This window comes from Osmia bicornis, chromosome 10 (genome assembly GCF_907164935.1).
Source record: "Osmia bicornis bicornis chromosome 10, iOsmBic2.1, whole genome shotgun sequence".
NCBI lineage: Eukaryota > Metazoa > Arthropoda > Insecta > Hymenoptera > Megachilidae > Osmia > Osmia bicornis.
Window position 1 is genome coordinate 3,274,640 of NC_060225.1, and position 20,720 is coordinate 3,295,359.

A 20,720-nucleotide genomic window follows, 5' to 3' on the forward strand; every position below is an offset into this window, starting at 1 on the left:
TCTTTTTTTTATTATCATTTTTATAACAGTTGCTGAAAGTGTTTCTTTTAAAAATTTGACTTCTGAACGATCGAAGTTTATCTTTGAATGAGTTTGAATTATGATCGATCTGGCTACCCTGTTCGAGGGTTAATGATCGAACGTGTTCCAAAGGCATTCGCGGTAATCCCTCTCCATTAATTATCCCATTAATCGAGCTAGACGATGAACGTGCGACGTAGTATGTTTATTCAATGAACTCTGCAGTTAACAAGAAATATCGCCTGATGAATGTTTCTCGTGTACACTTTAGGTGTCGCAATAGCTGTGTGTGTCCTTTGTAAACAGCTCGTTTCTCGTTCAATAAGGAGAATCGTGCGTAGAATCGACCAAAAAATGCATTCGATAGGCGCGATTTCTACGCGAGACTGAAGTCATCGAACACTCGAAATTCCTCTTTAACATTCTATTTCCTTGGTCTTTTTCTTTTTCTTTTCTTTTCTTTTTATTCCCACCCTGCCACGCAAACGTTTCTGATTCACCGAATACACACACATAAATATAAACACATGTTGCATTCTGTCGATCACAAATGATGTACATAAACGAGTGAACAGGTGTGTTCGAGCAATGGATCACGAAATTCTCAAGAATAATGATTTTCAGTGATACACGATCGATCGTTATCTATTCTAACGCAGAGATGATTTATCGACCTTTGCCAGAAGAGAATAATCTGAAAAATGTTCACCTGCTATCAGATGGATGAAATAATTAACACCCTGTCGATGGAGTTAATTTTTCAACGCAAAAATTATGTTATTTCATTTTTACATGTAATTGTCATAAATTGATCAGTGAAATTTGATAAATAATTGAAATTCCATCGTTTTAGTTTTCTCACAAGTTTCCAGTCTACTGATTCATTGTCCATCGATGAGATGTTAAGAGATTCGTGTTTTTTCTCGTCGACACGGTTAAACGAAAATGGTTCGTCGTCAAATTTAATATCGAATATAATTGACTTTTCTATGATCTTGTTCGTCGCAAGCCTCGTTCTCGAGGAGGGGTGAAAAAGATATTAAATTTGAAGGCGACCAGGTACCATTCTCGACGGGCCAAAAAATGCGAGCATCACACACGCGTCCTATTAGTAAGATCCATTTCTATTAATGATACTGTTGCGAATAGTCTTACATTGTTTATCTTAAGATTTTAACACTGTTTACGAGATAACGTTTTTCATAATAATTATTCATCGTATCTGCGAAGCACTTTATACGATTTCGTTTGAAACATTCTCCCAGTCAGCGCCGGATTAAGGAGAGATCTATGCGGGGCTGCATTTCTGGGCCCCATTTTCCAGGGAGGCTTGCTATAAGCCTTCCATTTAATAAGTCGAAAAATGTTTAATGAAATTTTTTCTACCGTTGCTCTTTTTTTATTTAATTTTATTTAGAATAAATTTCAATTGTTCTAACTGGTTTATCAACCAAAGAGGCCCTCGGAGATTTGATAGCCCTGGGCTCTTAGAAATCTTAATCCGGTCCTGCTCTAAGCTGAGAGAGAATTTGTTGCTTTCGATTTTCGAATTCGCAATTCAAAAAAAAAAAAAAGTGTCACACAAATAGTCTTCGAGAATGGAAGAACAGGTAGATCGTATTGTTCTTCGATTCTTCGAACGATACAGTTTCCTTTTAACTGTGCAAGCGAATTTTTAGTGAAAACACAGATTTCTACGATTTTAGCGATATTCGTTGCTTCGCGCAAAGCAAACGGTGTCTTTGAAATTTTCCTTTCTTTGGAAATCGTTCGACGAGCTTTATCGATATTTCATCGATTCTCCGATGATCGGTAATATTCGACGGTAAGAATGTTCTTTCGAGAGTGTAGGACGATTCAAATTTTTAGCCGACAGAGTAATCTTTACTTTTCTCGATCATACTCGATCGAATTTGCAATCATGATGATCATTCAGTGAAATCATTGCGACACACTGCGCACACGATGTTCCTCTGTTATTTTCATTAATTGATTTTTAACAAAGGAGAAAGGTAGAAATGCATTTCGATTAATTTATCCGCGTCGCTTTTAGCATCGATTCGAATCCTTCGAAAATTAGAGAAAAATTTCTTCAACAATCTTTCGATCATCCTTGGATCATAGTACAAAGTGTTTTTTCAAATATTTCTGCAACAATGAATCGTTCTATTTTAATAACCTGTTTGCACCTTGAGAACGCATCTTTACCTTTTATTTACAAATATATATTTACTATTTTAGCAAAGGTATATTTACTATTTGGAGCGTGATTCGACAGTATGTCGTGACATATCTTTCGGGAAGCATTTATATTATCGTTACGTGTTTTGATAACTATAGTTCTTTTCGGAACATTTCGTTGAATGTTTCGCACGCGATAACACCAACGCACGATGACAATCCTCCTTAAAGAGAAAAGAAAAAAAAGAAAAAACTAGAAAAATGAATTAAAAAAAAAAAAAAAGATGAGTAAGGATCGTAGTACAAAGACGAGACACGTTCAACAGGAAACGGGAGAAAGTTGCGATTAAGAACCGGAAGAAAGGTGACTTGGAAAATCACACACAATTTTGCACAATAAATACGCGCGAACACGCTCGTCTAAAAATAAAAAAAAAAAAAAAATAAAAAAACAGGGATCAAGAGTACGCGAAGAATCAACGGTATCGACGTTAATTTTTCTCGGACTAGAATCAAAGAAGACTGATAAAAGCGATCGAACGAACAGAGTTCGAATAATTTTTGCCAGTGCAACCCAACGATCGATTCCCAATCTTCATTTCTTCTCCAAAGACATGATTGCAAATTCGATAGAATTTTCGCGTTCCTGATAAAAAATAAAATAAAAAAAAACATTGTCCATTTTATTTTCAATTTTAATCTGATAACCGGGCAAGGAACGTGAAATTTTAAAAAAATTTTTGTGCAAACTTCGTGTTTTTCACGCATGCAATTAACCCTTGAATTTTTAAATAAAAGAGTTTCATTTGTCGGAAGAATAATTTTCAAAGAGACAGTGTAAAATTTTAAAAATGAAAATAATATTATGAAATACAAAATTACATTCAAATTGTGGCTTTCTCCATGGTCCGCCGTCCAAGGGTTAATATTATTCATCCAAACTTGTCGATTAATTACCCGGATCGCGAGAATGAAATCGAGCATGATAAAGGAAAGAAAGAATTTCGCGTAGCGGCGAGCTTCTCGAGACGTTTCATTTCATTTAGTTCGATAACCCGAAAGAACTCTTTTTTAATATTACAAGCATTAGTCGTTAAGGTACACACTCTCTCTCTGTAACGTAACGTGTAAGGGCTGTCATGCATTAAACAATTAAACTAATTAACCGCGACGGAAGCAACAGAGCAACCGACGCTATAACGATACGATATAATAAGCGAAGATTTAAACCCAAAGAGATAAACGTATGTATACACAAATGTGACCAAGGAAGTGTTTATCGATGATCGTAGAATTCTATCAATTCTTTTTTTTATTTATTTCTAATCCTTTGAATCTATTCTAGAAATAGAAAGATAAAATATTCCGATTGTTTTTAATCATAATCAAGGTTGGATTGCAGTTTCCCAGGTAATTGATCTCGACTATTTTATCGGATAAATCAAGGTCGGAGAAGACGATAGTAAGTGTCCCGAGGTCGATATCACGTGGCGTTACAAAGTTATGGCCATTTTAAAAAATCACAATTTTTCAAAAATTTTCCGATAATTTCGAATTCAAAAAATAACCTAACCTAACCCAACTTAACTTATCAGCTAGAATAGCCAGCCTTTGAATTAGCTTAGCTTAGTTCTCCTCAGCTAGAAAAGCTAGTCTTTAACTTAGCTTAGCTTAGTTCTCTTCAGCTAGAGTAGTTAGTTTCTAATTTAGATTAGCTTAGTTTTCCTCGGCTAGAATAATTAGTCTCTAACTTAGCTTAGCTTAGTTCTCTTCAGCCAGCATAAAATTGTGATTTTTTAAAATGGCCATAACTTTGTAACGCCACGTGATATTGACCTCGGGACACTTCCTATCGTCTTCTCCGATCTTGATTTATCCGATAAAATAGTCGAGATCAATTAATTAATCAATGTTTTTAACACTTTCCCGACTCTGATCATCGACAACCACTTCCTCGATGATGGTCGGTATAGTTCAAGAGGATAACTTACAATTAGGGAGCAAACGAATGCGTGAGCGTGTGAAAATCGTGTATGAACAATTTTACGATTAACAAGTGCGCGAATGTTTGATCTTTTTTTCTCTGCTTGATGTCGCGTGAAAGGAGCGTGAAGGAAAATCAGTGTGTATGGGTGAGGGAATGTGAGAACAATTTATAAATCTATTATTGTAATAATTATAGAAACAGTGGAGTATAATGTATCTGTACGTTTCTTTACTTCCTGCGATGAGCAAGAGAGAAAGAGAGAGAGAGAGAGAGCAGTATAAGATAGTTTTTAAGAGCACACGCGAGAACGACATTCGTCTGGCGTGTATTATTATATGAAATAAACGAGCTGAACGTACGGAAAGGGAAATGGTCGAATAGAAATGAAAGAAGAAAAAGAAAACAAGAGAAGAACTCTGACGAATGGAAATGTAAAAGCGATTAAATGTGTAAGAAACAAGGTTTGACGAGAACGTTGCGAAGAAAAAAGAAAAAAAAAAAAGGGAAAGAAAAAATTCCATTCCGATATCATCCTATATAAACGTATAAAAGTATCACGAGCTTTTTGCCAAGCTTTTAAGAGGACACGGGATTATCGAAGGATGGATTTTCGGGTCCCGATTCGTCCTCGTGAACGACGAGAACGTAAAAACGTCGGAGACTGTTGTTTCGTTTGCAAGCAGCCGATTGTCATTACGCATAATTACGGATTAATTATTCTTACTATTAATTACGGTTCACCGGATCACCGCCATCATCATTATTATTATTATATAATTGATGTGAGTGTGGACAAGAAAATGAAAAATAAAGTGTACGTAGTAGAAGATCGTCGACTCTGTATTTTAACATCCGTCGTTTTATCGATTCTTCGGTTGATCTTTCTTTTCATTTCAATTGATTTTCGCTCAACTCGTTTATTTGAATACAAGAAAAGGAGAATACAGAGACGTAACTTAACTTATAGAACCTATGTTAATATTTTTCATTTTTCTATGGAATGCTTTCAGTTTTCTTGCACGACCTGCAACTCCAGACTTTTCTTTATTTTATCATTTTTCTTTTGACTAGTATCATCGTTGGAGGATAACTCGTTACATTCTTCTGCTTTTATATTAACATTTTGTTTCAGATTTTTCGAGGAATCGTCGTTTAATAAATGCTTAAAGAATATTCTGCTTTCGTCAGGTTCCTGAAAATAATGTTGTATATCAATCAAAATATGAAAAATAATTATTGTATTGAAATTCATTGAAATTATTATTATTATTATAAACAGGATTTATTATTATAAATTGCTAACTAATTGTTGAATACAGCTACTGGACGGTTGATCTAGCATCGGTTTCCCTTTAGCCATAGCTTCTCTGGACATCTTCATCAATTTGTCAGCCGACCTTCTCCCTCTTTCAATCTGCTCCTCACTTTTTGGGGCGTTTATACTCTTCAATATCTTATCTCTTAACGCGGGATCCATCGTGAAAGCTTCCGAGTCAACGGATGATCGGTCTTCAGCCTGTTCCACGTCTTCCAAGTTTCTTGGATCATCTGCAATCACCTCGATCAATGGCTTTGTTTGTTCCTCCTTCGACTGTTTCGTCTCCATTGACGATAGAACTTCGCATTTCTTTTCCTCGGCATCTATTTTCTCGCTTTTCATAAAATCCGGCTCGATCAAAAGTTTCCTGTCGCTGTTCCTTTGCTCCAAGTGTTCACAGAAATCTTTATAAAGATCCATGCTCCTCTTGATCTCATGTTTTTCGAAATTTTCCGAATCCTTCAGAAGATCAGCGACTGATTCAACGTCTGAAATATAAAAAATAAAATTATAATCATTTTCAGGTAGAAATAAAGGTGTGCCTTTCTAATTCTTACTTGACTTGTAGAATTTCGATTTATCTTCCACGTCTTTCACGTTGGATGACTCTTTGAGTTTCCTTTGAGACTTTTCAGAATCGTCGAAAGATTTTTGGAAAATCGTTTTCGCACAAGTTAAATCCAAGAAATCCATTTGCTCGTAGTTCCTCGAAATAACATTTCCCTGGGACTTTTTATTGATTATAAAATTTTCTACGTACTTATCGATCAAAGGAGATTTCTTCTTCATAAACGTCTTCGCTTCCTTCATCATGTGCCGTCTACATCTTTCTGCCACCTCGTGATCGATTTTTCGGTTATTTAAATCCCTTTCTGAATCAATTTCTTCGATTAGATGAGACTTTTTGACAGCGACATCCGCGTTGTCGCAGTCGCCAATTCTCTTGTGCGGTTTCAAAGAATGATTCGAAGTTATCGCGTTACTCGAATCTTCAACCTTCGATCGATGAGTCTCTGTGTTATCATTTGCCATCTTGACACCCTCGGAAACTCGAAGGAAACATTTCGACTTGCCTTCTTTTAAAGCGTTCACGTTTACAGCAGAATTCTTCAATTTTGGAAGCAAACATTCGCTTCCTTTCGCGGATTCGTCGTAAAGATCAATCACAGTTACCACTGATTCGTTATCTGACTCGCTGTCGGTTAAATTAATTAATACACCATCGACAGGTTCCTTTTCGTCGAGCTTTTTTAATTTGTTACGTTGAACAGTGTCCTCGATCGTTTCTTCGGATTCATCTATGGCTGGCAATTCGCAATGACTGTCCGCTTTAGATATTTTCAATTTTCCGTTCGTTCGATTTTTACTATTCAGTTCGTTACATAAAAAGCAAACAGCACTCGAAAAAGGTTCTTCCGGTCTTTCTGTTGATTCAGAGGATTCAGATTCTTCGTTTTTCGGATAAGTTTGTACGTCTTTTAAAAGAATCTCCGAACACGTTCTTAAATTCAGCAGACCGTAAACGCTATCAGAAGACGAGACTCCTTTTATTTCTTCTTTTCTATCATTTTCATCGACGATTTCGATTTTCTTCGCCTTCTCTTCTCGCTCCTCCAGGATCTTCTGTACCTTCAATTTCCTCTCCTTCGCGTTCCACCATCTGTTTTCTTCCTTAACCGATGATTCCGTTTCTTCATCTCCCTGCGATTCTTTCACCTCCTTCTCGCCCCAGAATCCTTTCACATCGCCGTTCTCGAAAACGATCTTGTTGTCCTGGACAAACTTGTCCATGTCCGCACAGAATCCCTTCATGTCCTGCCTGATGCTGCTTAATTGACCACCGAAAGGATACCTCTCGTCTTTCCTTCGATAATTCTCTATGATATCTTTGCAGACAGTTTGATTTTCAATTTTCTTCGGGCACGTAATATCGCAGGAGACGGAGGTGCTTTCGAAGGATTTTCCTTCTTCTTTAGCTGAAATTGAAAAAAGAGATGAAAGGAAGCGGCTTCCATAGCGAAAGAGTTTAATGAAGCGAGTTTGCAAAGAAACGTCCGCTTTCGTATTCGGCATTGCCGGGTAATTTACTATCGCCCTGGTCCCCCTGTTGCGACTTACAACATCGTGCAGTAACTTCGGTCTCATTGCTCGTCTCCGGGACAAGTTTCTCGTAATGGGCCAGTTCTCTTGGCGGATCTTCGATGCTTCTTCTCTCGTCCAAAATTTCCTCGCCGAACCTCTTCCTCTCCTCGTCACCTGCTACGTACTCGTTCGCTTCTGTCAGCTCTTCCACTAATTTCACCGACTTCTTGCTCTTCGACGTCTAAAATAACAGGTGTCTTTCAATACGACAATATAATTCCACTGTTTTTCCAATTATCGCGTAATCGATTATAGTGAAAATATTGAAACTATCGTTTAGAACCTTGGAAAAGTAGAGTAACGATAGTACCTGGATTTTCCAGGGCAACAAAAGGTCAGCTGTGTCCTCGACGGTGGTTTTTCTTTCTTCCTCCGCCATTGGCCTCTTTCCGTCGCTTTTCTCGATCACTTTTTCCCCGAATCCGTCGTTCTCCACCTCTTCGTCGGAGGAGGACGCGGAGGAGCCGCAAGGGGATGAGACAGCTGAGTTTTTCTTCTTCTCCAGCTTGAGCTTGAACGTTGGAATCGAGAAGACGGCGAACGTGCAGGGGGGTATCGCATGGCGAATGATCAAATAGTGGATGGGACCGATGGGTGATATTATTCGAAGCACGAATTCTGTACCAGACCTTGACAAAACTAGTTCTTACCAGTTCGTTGCTCGTGCACACGAGCTTGCTCGTGGCAGCTACTTCTTCTTCATCCTCCGCCGTCTTCTTCTTATCCTCCGCCTCCTTTTCGGACGTCCCGACCGGTTTGTACAGCTTCCTTTTGTTTATCAGGGCTTTCGAGGGCGGGCGCATGTCCCCAGGCAAATAGAGATCGATTGAACGGATAACAGATTAGATTGCTGAGCAATTTTCTAAGCATCGAGACGAACGATTAACGAGTCTACGGGTTATTCCTTGCCGGTTGAAACCGTATCGGTAACCATTCGCCGATCAATCGTTCAAGACTTTTAATGGTAATAACCGATTTCGAAAGTAGCGGAAAATTGATTCACCTTCACTTTTCGATTTTGACTCACCTCGCACGCTGTCATTGATTTTCTTCTGCTCCGCCTCGATCCACCGTTTCCTTTCGGCATCCTCTTCGGACGGCCCTCCGCGCATCCTGTCTTCGTAACAATTTTGTTAATTCAAATATTTCATACTTCTTTCGGCAAAATTCAACCTTCTAACTTTATATCGATGTACTCTCACTGGCACACAAATTTCTCACCGATAGATTTTTATTATTAATTAATCATAATTTACCAAGCTTCGGCGCAGGCACGGTCTCTCGGAAACACCGGTCTGTCGTCGAGATATCTCAGATTTTTGCATTTCAGGATCATCGTCTTTCGGTACAGTTTGATCAATTTCAAAACTGGGTTGCCCGTTAGACACACCACTCTTAACTCCTTCATGTCCCCTAGAATCTGTACAATTTCCCGATTTACTTTCAGATAATTAAATTTAAAAAATTGTTAGGTGTCACACGCTCCCTGAGACTCGAGGTGGAACATCCGAAGAAAAAATTAAAGAAGAAATCGTAAAGAACGCGTCGTTACAAAACGTGCTTCCACTTTCGTGGAAAGACGAAAATTACATCACACTCGAAGCCCGTCCGGAGCACCTGAAGCAACCGCACCAAGCATACGATTAAGGAAACATAACGGACTCACATTAACAACTTGATTGCTCTTTATCCTGTTGTGAGAAATATCCAGTACCGAGAGACTGTCGAGCAATCGGAGATGCTCAATGTCAGCGGTGTCTTGTATGTAGTTGTGCGACAGGTTTAGAGTATTCAGGAACTTGAGGCTATCTGAAAGCGGAGGCACGTCAAGGTCAAGGTCATCAAGGATACCAACGTCAACCGCTACAAGATTCACCGAGATTCTCGATCCTCCTTATAGTGTTGTGAGATAGATTCAGTGTGTTCAGCTTCGTCTGGTAATGAAGATTCTCGATTTTGCTGATTAGGTTGTTGTGAAGGTACAAACTCTTTAATTCGCTTTGATTCTCTAGATTGGCGATCTCCCTGATACCGTTGTTCTCCAAATAGAGACACTTCAGGCCCGTGTACTTTTCTAGATTCTCGATGAAAGAGAAACCTGAAACAAGATACCTCTGATCTTCTTGAAGTTTAGGTAAATATTTATTTATGTTAATGTGTAATATAGGATAACACGTACAGTTGTGATTGGTCCTTTTTTTAAAAATTTAAGAAATACACTGTAATGTGTTTTTCAACCCTCGGACAACGGACCACGGAAAAAGCCCTAATTTTAGTTCCTAAATTTTACTCTACTGTTTAAGGGTTAAATAATAAAATACAATTATTTTTTATTTCGAACAGAATTATTTGATATATTTTCTATTTTTCAAGAAAAAAGGATCAATAACACAGTACTACTTTCCTGATGGAAAATTTCAAGATCAGAATAATCGAAACTTTACAGGTTGAAATTTTTACTCGAATGTACGATCGATCGTTCTTTTTCTTTGTCCACACGAATGTTTATTATATTTTTGATCGTATTAACCTTTGAAATGTAGATAGAGCACGTCGTTCAAATAAGGTGTCTGATAGAGCTTGGTCAGCTTGCAATGCTTCTTCAGGAAATCCTCGGTCATTCTGAAACCGGATATCGTTTACTTTACATCGTCACATCCTGCAGACAATGCTGTGAATCCTTTTTTAAAAATCAACCTTCTATCGTCGGTGCTATTTTACCTGGCGCCATGCTTCTTTTCGTCGAACTCGTACACTTTCCCTTTGATATACGTCCTCTCTTCCTGGTCCGTGCCAAACCGCCAAAATAAAGAATCCTCTGTGTCAAGAATAATGTCCTGCACGATTCCACCGACTATTGTTTCAACAGCTTTCGAGTCATCGTTCGTACACAAAGTTTCAGACTTCTTCGTTCTTACTTCATCATCAAATGATTCTTCTACGGACTGTTCCGTGTCTTCGTCTCTCGGAATAACTTGTATACATTCTTGCAACATTTCCGTACGACGTTTGTCCTCCTCCTCCGTTTTCGATTTGAAACTCTCAGCTATTTGATCTTTCGTCAAAGGCATCTCGATGTCGGTTTTCAGAAATTCCTCGGATTCGCTGTCGAACTCCTCGGTTGACTGATTTTTCTTCAGAGCTTTCTGTTCCAGGAGGAGTTTCTCAACCTCCTCGAATTCTACCGATAGATCCTTCAACGCCTCGTTCTTCCACTTTTCTATTTCCGCTTTCCCTTCGGCGATCCTTTTCAATCTCTCCTGCACCTGCTCCTCGGTTTTCGGGCAACTCGACTCGGTGATCCGAGCTAACTCTTCCAGATATCCCTCCGGAGACCTTGATTCCACGTACTTAGGTCCTTTTTCTTCCGCAGGTTCTATCAAACTCTTCTCCGTTTCACTCTCATCCGTTCGCTCCTTTGTTGACGTTTCTTCAACTTCTTCCAGTGTCAGAGGTTCTTTATCGCGAAGCATTTTCGGATCGAGCTGATTCAAGGCTGCTTCTAGTTTCGAATCCTTCAAATTATCTCTGAACTTGAAGTAAGCGGAAATGTTCACAGTAGGGGAGGAATAAATCAACTTCCTCTCCTGTTCGTCGTCGGAGTCGCTGGAGAAATCGTAAGTGTCAGACAATAGCTGCTCCTCTTTTTCAATCTTATCATCGTCAAGATTCTTTGATTCATCTCGCAAATTTTCATTATAATTCTCTTTGTCGCCATCGTTGCTACTTTCTTTTATCATTTCACTTTCGGTGATGTCATCCTCCGTCAAAGCTGCATTCTCAGATGCAGTTGGACGATCGATCTTGATCTCCATCGATGATATTTTTGACGAAACAACGAAATTTCTGTTCGGCAATCGTTCGAAATCGTCGACGATTTGCTGGCAGCACGAATCGTTCGACGAGCCTTCGTCTCGAGCCAAGGTCTCGCAGTCTTCGGCATCGTCGAACGTTAACGTGTCGTCGAGATCACTGTCGCTACCTTTCTCCGCTTTGGTCGAATTGTAATAGGACAGATTTTCACAAGTCACGTCGAAGATCGCGTCGCAATCGAGATACGACAACCAGTTGTCCTCGTTGTCCACTTCCGGTATGGATTCTGTCGCCGGCGCTTGCTGATCCAACGATGAACCTTCGTTTCTCTCTTTATCTAGATCCATTCGATTGAAGAGTTCCATAGATCGGCCGGTCAGAACTTGAAGATCCACTGACGAATCTTTTGGTACCTTTGAAAAATCAAAAGGCTGCACTTCGCCTTAGGGGACCAACAATCTTTGGTTAAAAAAATATCGAATCTTATAGTTTTCGACCTGAAACATTCGAAAATACAAGTTAAAAGTTTAGGAAACCACTTGTTTAACACTGGAACTACGGGGTCAAAATAACTTGTTTCAAGTTTCTTATTTTAATTTATAAATTCTATCGAGGTAGTTTTGCTAGAATGTATGTTGGCTATTGTCGAGATAAAGATATTAAATTGTTTCATCCCGTATTTATTTAATTTTCTGTATTATTTTCAACTTGTTAGAAATTAGTGTGCATCAGACGTCGATAGTTTTAGTGTTAAAACATACGATTATGTGAAAAAAGTGTATTTAGCGTACTTTGAGAGGTTAGTACGACGCCATATTGCTTCTACCCATCTTCTGATTGGTTCGCATATCTCGGTTTGGTTAGGCTAGATCAACATTTGGTCACGTTGATGCGATATTATACCTCCTATGGATTCTTTGATCGCAGTGATCAAGGAGCAATATGTTTTTAAATAAGGTAACCGGAAGTTACAGTCGTTTCAACGAATTAATCAGAGAATGCGTAGAGACAATATGGCGTCGTAACTAACCTGTCAAAGTACGCTAAATACACTTTTTTCACATAATCGTATTTTTTAAACAACTGGTTTCCTAAACTTTTAACTTGATTTTTCGAATGTATAAGATTTGATATTTTTTAACCAAAACTTTTCTGGTCCCCTAAAACGAGGTTTGACCAATCAAAAAATTCATAGGTTCTTTCATTTCTTTTGTTTTTTAAACGATAAAATGAAAGGAACGTAACCTCCTTTCCTTCTCTTCAATACTTACCCCTTTTTCTTAATGAAGATAGGATACGAAGTTAATTAAAAGAACAGATTCTAACCGATTTTTTCATCTCCAACTCGGTACTTGCTGAAACGTCCAGTCTCGTTTCGGTGGAAAGTTTCTCGTCGACAATGGGGGACTGACAGTCATCCTCTTCTTCCATCGTTGATGATGTTTTTAATATCAAGGTACAGTTTTCTGTGAATTCGCCTGATTTACTTCAAATTCGCGAGAATGAATTTCAGCATGGCAGCTTGGAAACACAGGAAACTCTTCATAGCAACACATGCTTCTCTGATTTCGTTTGATCGATACCGTTTGACAACTTCAGGTCTATCAATTCTGCAGCTTCAGGCTACAAAAATGTTACTTATTTTTGATAACTATATTCGATGTAATCGGAGCACGAATCGAAAATGCTTCGATCCGAAAATATTCTATGAAAACTTATAGTTTTTCTATGAAAAGCCAAGATCGGTTGATCTAACGTTGAGGTGTTCGCAACGGGCGAGGTTCGCGAACCAAGTCAGACAGATGATGGAACGAAAGAAGGATGGAAAGTTAATGGAAAAGCAACATTTCAATAATCGGGGTGGGAAGAGTAAGAATACGAAGGACTAGTAGCTGCGTAGAAAGACGCGTCTTGGCAAGTAGACGACCGGGAATCGCCTTGAGGGAAAAAAAGATGATGCAGGTCGGACTCGTTGAAAGGCTTGGCTCTCGCGTGTTGCGTTTACACGAATGGCCAAGCCGAGCAGCCGATTTCCCGTTTCCATCGATCCCGATTCGTCGCGACGTTTGCGAATCGCCACTAAACCTTTTTTCCGCTGAATTATGTTGATAGCATTCATTCTCCAACATCATCGCGCTGCAAACCGAGTGGAAAAACAAGTGCCATCCAGACAACAACGAAAGCAAAGCGAGCTAACCGAAGAATAGATGCGAGACAAGATACCCTATAAACAAAATAACAAATTCCTCCGATCTGCAATCAGCTGTTTTCTACTCTTCACTGATTACGAATCTATAGAAAGAAAAGAGAAAGAAAGAAAAAGCAATTGGAATTATATCAATTTTCGGTGGAGATTCCGCGACTAGATCAGTTCTGTCACCCTGGGGGGTTACCAGTGACCCGTACCTCAAATTTATTGAAAAGAAAATTATTAACTTTGTCATAGACAAGATGGTTATGACCGTTGTATTCTAGATTTCTAAGCATCTATGTCAAAGAGGTGTCTGTGAAAGGGTTAATACTAGGACAGCGGACCATGGAGAGAGCGCCAATTTTAACAAACTCCGCTGTTCAACGATTAAACAAATTCGAAAAAGCATTAGTATTATATTAATTTCGAAAGGTATCAAATGAAAAAATTCCTCTTTGTCTAATTAAAATCGAGGAGTGTTAATTTTCTTAATCGAAAGCGACTGTTTCAACCCTTATACTGGGAAGATCGAAATCTGTTGGTTTAACGTATACGACAGATTCAAGTGATTTTTAAGTGATTATTCGCCAATGTGTTTGGACGATTAAAAAGCTAATTACCATAAATGTTTCACCGAATAGGGAACAGGGTACGTGTTCGATACGGGACGGAGGGAAAAAATCAAATATTAATCTCACACGTTTTCTTTCGACGGTGGTGTGCTCCGTTCGATCATTGTTTTATTCATCCGAAGACGTAGCAGAATATCAGGTGGCCGGAATTAAAATATATTACGACCGTATTACCGCATACGAGATTTCGTTCTTGCTGTGGCAAGTAGACAGCTCGCCACAGGGTCGACGGAAACGGGAAATTGCACCACAGCTCCATATTCGAGGCATCCTTACCTTTTGTGTTTCTTTTATTTTTCTCTTTCTTTTCTTTCACAGACGCGCCTTCCTGCGCTGTTTTCTTCGCGGTTTCTCGTCGCTATCTCAAACCATGTGGAAATTAGATGCTCGGTATTAGATTCTATGCAATCGAACCAGTGACATCTATTCGGATACATTTTCTGTAAAACAACTAGCCTCGTTATTGTTCCGTCCTATTCTTACTACGTAGGGTAAAGTTGCTCAAGTACCCCTTAAGAAAAAACTCGTATAAATGTTAGGATTTATCAAATAAATAAGAATTATATGTGTTATTCAAAACTTATATGAACATTGATATTATTTATTATAATAAAATTCAAAACTCTATGATTTTATATAAAATAAACTAAATATTTAAAAACTTGTAGCAACAATAATAATTAAAGCTTATTTCTTTATTAATCTGTTTACGTATGTTACATATTCAGATAGTACAAACATCACACACATATTTCTTTATTCTATGCTTTACATTTCAAGCATCGAATCATATTTTCCTCCTGGTCTTCTGCACAAATATTACAAAACCAATCAGTGTCAGTTTTATTGGTTTTCTTTTTTTAAATTTTTAATGTAGGTACTTTTTTGTTGACTACTTCTTTTCTTGTATATGTATATAGATGCCGTTACATGTGCAGTTATCGTCGTATTAAATTCAAAATTCAAAAGGTACTTTTGGCTGTTTTTCAAAATTCAAAATTCAAAAGGACTTAGGCACAGGTACGCCTTGAGCAACCTTACCCTATTTCTTTAAAATGATGAAAGATTCTAATGTTTCAATATTCTGAAATTCTAACGCTCGACATTCATCTCAGGGTGGTTTTTAGACTCATTTCGAAATCTTCTCGATGATCGTTAATGACAGTGTGCCATTACCGATAACAGATAATATTTCTGGAACGTTTGATGCGTGCTGACACGGAAAGCCGAGAAGATTACAAGGAAGTTACACGTGTACTTGACGCCGCGTAATAAGACACTAATTCGTTCCTAGCGATAGCAACGTGAGTGATATCAAATGTTTTTGGCGCATCGATATTGCACAACGCTTCTTTTTTTACTAACTAACGCGATCCGTCACTTGAAACGGGAATTTTATCATTATCGTTTGACAAATAGAAACTCGCGATTTTTGAAAAAAAATGTACCTGCCTTAACTCTTTGACGGCTGTAAGTTTCATGGAATCCATGATGCTCTGCAAACAGAGCCTATCGATAAGATTGCGCTCGAGTAGTTTCCATTAGGTGAACTTATTGTTAGTTAAACTGTAATCGAAGCGTTTTCGTGAAATGGGAAGAACTTGGATTTTGCGGAAAAACAATATTGAATTTAGTTAAACCATGATTTTAAACAGAGTTCGTGCCTAGCTTTCCATCACGTTTTTCCGGTATATCATTTCTAGCGTAACGTACCTGATTTTCTCCAGAGACAAAAAGAAAATGAACTCTTCGAAGCAAGAAAAACGAGCCCCTTCGAAGAACGTTTCTTCAAGGTTAATCCTCGTGATTTTTGTGAAACTATTAGAATATATAACGGAGAAATAATTTGACATTTGTGGATACTGTTGAATTATTGAAGTGGTGGAAGTGAGAACGAAGAGGATTAAAAGACTAGAGGGGAGATTAGAATTTCAAAAGGTGATTCGATAAAAATATTCAACCATGGTTAAGCTTACTTTTCGATGGATATCTTGCAACCTTGATTTCGAAAAACAACTTCTTCGAAGGATTCTTCGGGCACATATAACGTTCTTCCATTCGTTCAAATGAAATCAAGCGCAAAGTAATTTTGATGATATCAAAGTATGAGAAAATAGTGCATCCATTTGAAGCTGAAAGTTTAATAAAAATGAAAATGTATGAATATATGAAAGATTCTTTGTTAGAATGAACAATTGCTAAATTAGAGATCGTTTGGTTCCAAAAAAGCAACAGCCATTTTGTAACAAAATAAAAATATTCTTCATTTTCTTAATTGAGGTGCCACAAGTGCAATTCTGAGATACTTTTATGTCACGAAATTGCATCAGAATTTCATATCTAATGGTGAGAATGGAAAATAATTGTACAATCATGAAATGGTATTTTGTTTTTATTATCGACTAAATTTCATGTTCGCGAGACACCGTGTGACCATGACCTCGAGGTTTGCTCATCGCTCGCACCATGATCCCCCTATTTTGTGTACATACCAACAAGCGAACATCGAGACGAACATTCGATGCATTATGTAATTGACGGCTTCCCTTTTTTCCACTATCTTGTCTCCTTCTCCATCGTTTCTCTTTGTCCCGTCTGATGTGATTTTATTTATTTATTTTTTTTAAATTAAGGATCCCCTGGCTAGGGTGGAGAAGGCGGAATCGTATTTGAATACGCTTTGAATCCGCGATTGACCGTGAACGGCTGGAAATTCGTCGATTTAAAGAGCCACGGATCGATCTTTCAGATGAGCTAGCCGGCCATTTTAAAGTGTAATCTCTTTGTCAGCTGTTCGTCGTAACGTGCCTATACATTATTCCGCCCATTCGTTGGGTTAATGAATAATATTCTAATTAATTCTTAATTATGTTGTCATTCAAGGGATGACTAATTGAGGGCTTTGGTAACATTTTGAAAGATGTAAAAATATATGACGATAGATTTCGTCAATTTTTCTTCATCCAATATCGGTAATTCTCGATTCCATTTCACAGAAACACTGTATTTTTATTCTTTTAATTTTCTCATAGATTACAGCGACACGTGAACAAGCCAGTCTGTAAAGTATCGATTACCTCGGCTTTCTGATTTTGCAACGAAAAATTAAGTAATTCCATCAGCAAGGCAGCTATTCCAGCTCCAGGTAGCACGATCAAAGTTGTTCCCTTTCGCTTGGATCTTGTGCAACGAAATTTTATGGTTCGATTCCCTTCGAAACGAAAAGCTCGATGAAGGTCACGTCTAGCTGAGATAACTATATCGGAAGATCCGTCACATGGTCGTTTAGAACGACGTGACGAAACGGAATGAAAGAAAAGAAAAAGAGGAAGGGAGATTGATTAGCAAGTATAATCAATCGTCAGCTGACCTATGACAACGTAACCCTGTCATCATTCTAAGGGCATGGCGTAATTTTCGTATAAATTATCAAACATCAATGTACTTATGTACATATAGTAGGTACACGGATCACCATTTCAACTGGGAACCATCAGCAAGTATAATGAATCTATCAGACGACCTATGACAACGTGTCATCCGAAAATAAAATTCGTCTATTTTATAGGCCAAGGGAAGGTACGTGTCAAAACTAGGGTTGTTATGAAAATTCGAATCGTTCAAATTATTCAAAATTTCCGAACGACGGACCATGGAGAGAGCCTCGTATTTGATATTGTTATACGTTCGTGAAACGGTGAAAATTGGCTACTATTTAACCCTCGAACGATATTATTTCCAATTTCTTAATTTTAATTTTAATCGTTGCAAATATTTTGTAAGTTTGGATCACGATATATCCAGGCTCCGCTGTTCAAGGGTTAAAGAGAAAAATTACAATATCTAAATGAAATGAAAAGGAAAATGATTCAGAAATGAATTTCGCATGACCGATGAATGAATGAATGGAACATCGGGCTTGAGGAAAATCAAAGGGGTCATTTAAAATAAAATTAATGTTTTATGGATGCGTAACTTTCATTGATAAAAATTTTTACAAAATTTAGAAAGGAACTGGATTGTTCATTTATTTGAAGAATAAAAGAGATATAAAATTTGATAAAGACTGCAAAGGTTAAAAGCGGTCTAACGTTGAAACTGAATTGAAATAAAAGAGACTGAATGACTGAGAGTGAATAAAATCGTACGACGAGCAACGGGAAGATGTTTTCGACGCCGGAAAAGTGTTCGTAACACTTTTACAAGAGTTGAAACGAGACGGATTGAAAATCGACGGAAAATTCATAAATAATTGATACGAACGAAAGAAGCGACGATGTTGCAGCACGTCCACGACACTTCCGATTCGTTTATTGTTTATAGATTTTTCACTGATTCCAGCGCGATATATAGTCAACTATAAATTGCATCGGCCGCGGGTTTTCCATAAATTTGAATAACATTTTCACTTCCTGCGGTACCGCGTGGACCCCCACCAAACTGGCGGACGACTATCCGAGCTACGATAACGCAGTCGCGATGACCTCGCCCTTAGAAGGAAGGATTTCTGCATTTTATTCAGCCGAATCCGGCATACCATTATCGTTCTTGTATCTATTATTCGTTGCTGTTTCGTTGCTCTTCGTCGTCCATTTCATCCAATCGGCCCGCGTCGTTCTATTCTAATTCGACTAAATCATGGATGCAGTTCCGAAAAGCGCAACCCCCCGATTGCGGTGAAATTTTAACCAAAGTTTATTCTTGATTAGAAAAGTAATTCCCTGAAAGGATTATTGGCGACAAGGCCTCGTTTCCCTTCTACATCTCTTCAAAGTTTGGAAAGTTTCTACTGCATATCTCGAAAAATATTGATTTCACAGAAAAAAGTTTCAAACAAAAAATGAAGCCCTTGAAAAGTTCTACAAAAAAGGTTATATACATTTTTTATGTAAACGTATCATTTTGGCTGTTATGAACAATAATAGTATTTTTTCCGCAGAACACGTATAATTATTGATGTATTTAGGTTAGGTTAGGTTAGGTTAGGCCATACATTTAAATCCGGCCAAAATAACAGCCAAAATAATAGGTTTATGTGAAAAATGTATATAACCTTTTTTGTAGAACTTTTCAAGAGCTTCATTTTTTGTTTGAAACTTTTTTCTGTGAAATTAATATTTTTCGAGATATGCAGTAGAAACTTTTCAAACTTTGAGGAGATGTAGAAGGGAAATGAGGCCTTGTCGCCAAAAATCCTTTCAGGGAATTTCTTTTCTAATCAAGGATAAACTTTGATTAAAATTTCACCGCGATCAAAGGGTTGCGTCTTATTGGAACTTTATCCGAAATCATTTTAACGATCGTCAGCGTCCAGCTGCATCACCCTACGTATCTAATTTAAAAAAAGAAAGGGAAACATTCGATGACTAATTGGCCGCGATCTCGTAGCCCTAATTCGTCAGAAGTCTTTTATTTCCCTTCCTCGAAAAATCCTGCTGATCCCTTTAGTCAGCAAACGGAAAAAAAAGTATCACTGACCGTTCCGTATCGGCTTCGGTACGGTTTTCTCTTTCTCGAGCTGTTTATAAATCCAACGAAGCAGTGTCGTGTGACACGAATCATCGCGCGAAGTTTAGAATTCGTCGGTTTTGATGAGCCAGGTTAGCCGAATTTGGATCGACGATTGTCCTCGCGAAGGAAAAGAAATTGGTGTAACGTGAGGTGCAACGAACGTGAAACGAAAAAATTGCGAATAGCGAACGGATCATATTTCGTAATTCGATCGGTGACTTTCCATGGTTCCTGGTAAACGAATTTGGAAAGTTAAAAGCTGTTGACGCGGAAACGATGATAAATCGACGCGTACCGTTTCGCATTCTAATCGACGCGACGAAATTCAACGGCGCATCGGGGTGGGCAGATTTGAAAGTCGATCGCAACTGAAAAATCTGCGAACCACGTGGATCACCTTTTACCATCGCCATCATAGCGTCTCTCGTTGTTTTATCTCGTTCTGCCAGCCTCTCTTTCGAATTCCCACGTTTCTCTTTCTTCGGTGATCCACGTGTTTGCACGAGAAAGGATCGCGTTCGTTTCAGGAAGTAGGATTCGTGCGAATTTACATACGCGGTTGATACTAACGGAAAAAAACATCGTTATTTAAATGCAAAACCACCCTTATCGATGTTGCAAACATTCTTTTCTTCAAAATTATACTTTGACATTGAAGTATCATTATGAAAATATAAATTATTTATATATTAATAATATTGTATAATGTTTGGGATTTTCAAAAATATGATTATCCTTCAAACGGCGGACCATGGAGAGAGCCTCGGTTCTAATTTAATTTTCTAAATTTTGCACTGTTAATCCACAGACTATGGCAATAAGTTAATCCTCGAACGGCGGACCATGAAGAGAGCCCGAATTATAAATTAATTTTGTATATTGTTTTCTTTTTCTAAATTTCACACTGTTGATTTATTTTTTATT

The 20,720-nt window shown here is 38.1% G+C and overlaps 1 protein-coding gene across 1 annotated transcript; it reads right to left on the bottom strand.

Moving 5' to 3' along the window:
- Positions 1 to 3,052: 3,052 nt before the first annotated feature.
- LOC114874369 (dynein axonemal assembly factor 1 homolog) lies at positions 3,053 to 12,893 on the bottom strand. The gene is made up of 13 exons (XM_046287477.1): positions 12,789 to 12,893; positions 10,371 to 11,875; positions 10,180 to 10,271; positions 9,526 to 9,747; positions 9,316 to 9,458; positions 8,906 to 9,069; positions 8,677 to 8,762; positions 8,300 to 8,433; positions 7,960 to 8,160; positions 7,596 to 7,830; positions 6,065 to 7,471; positions 5,493 to 5,995; positions 3,053 to 5,381 (listed from the first exon to the last, which is right to left on the bottom strand). Exons 1-13 carry the CDS (start codon positions 12,891 to 12,893, stop codon positions 5,196 to 5,198), a joined length of 4,983 nt encoding a protein of 1,660 aa, XP_046143433.1. The 3' UTR covers positions 3,053 to 5,195.
- Between the last annotated feature and the right edge of the window lie 7,827 nt (positions 12,894 to 20,720).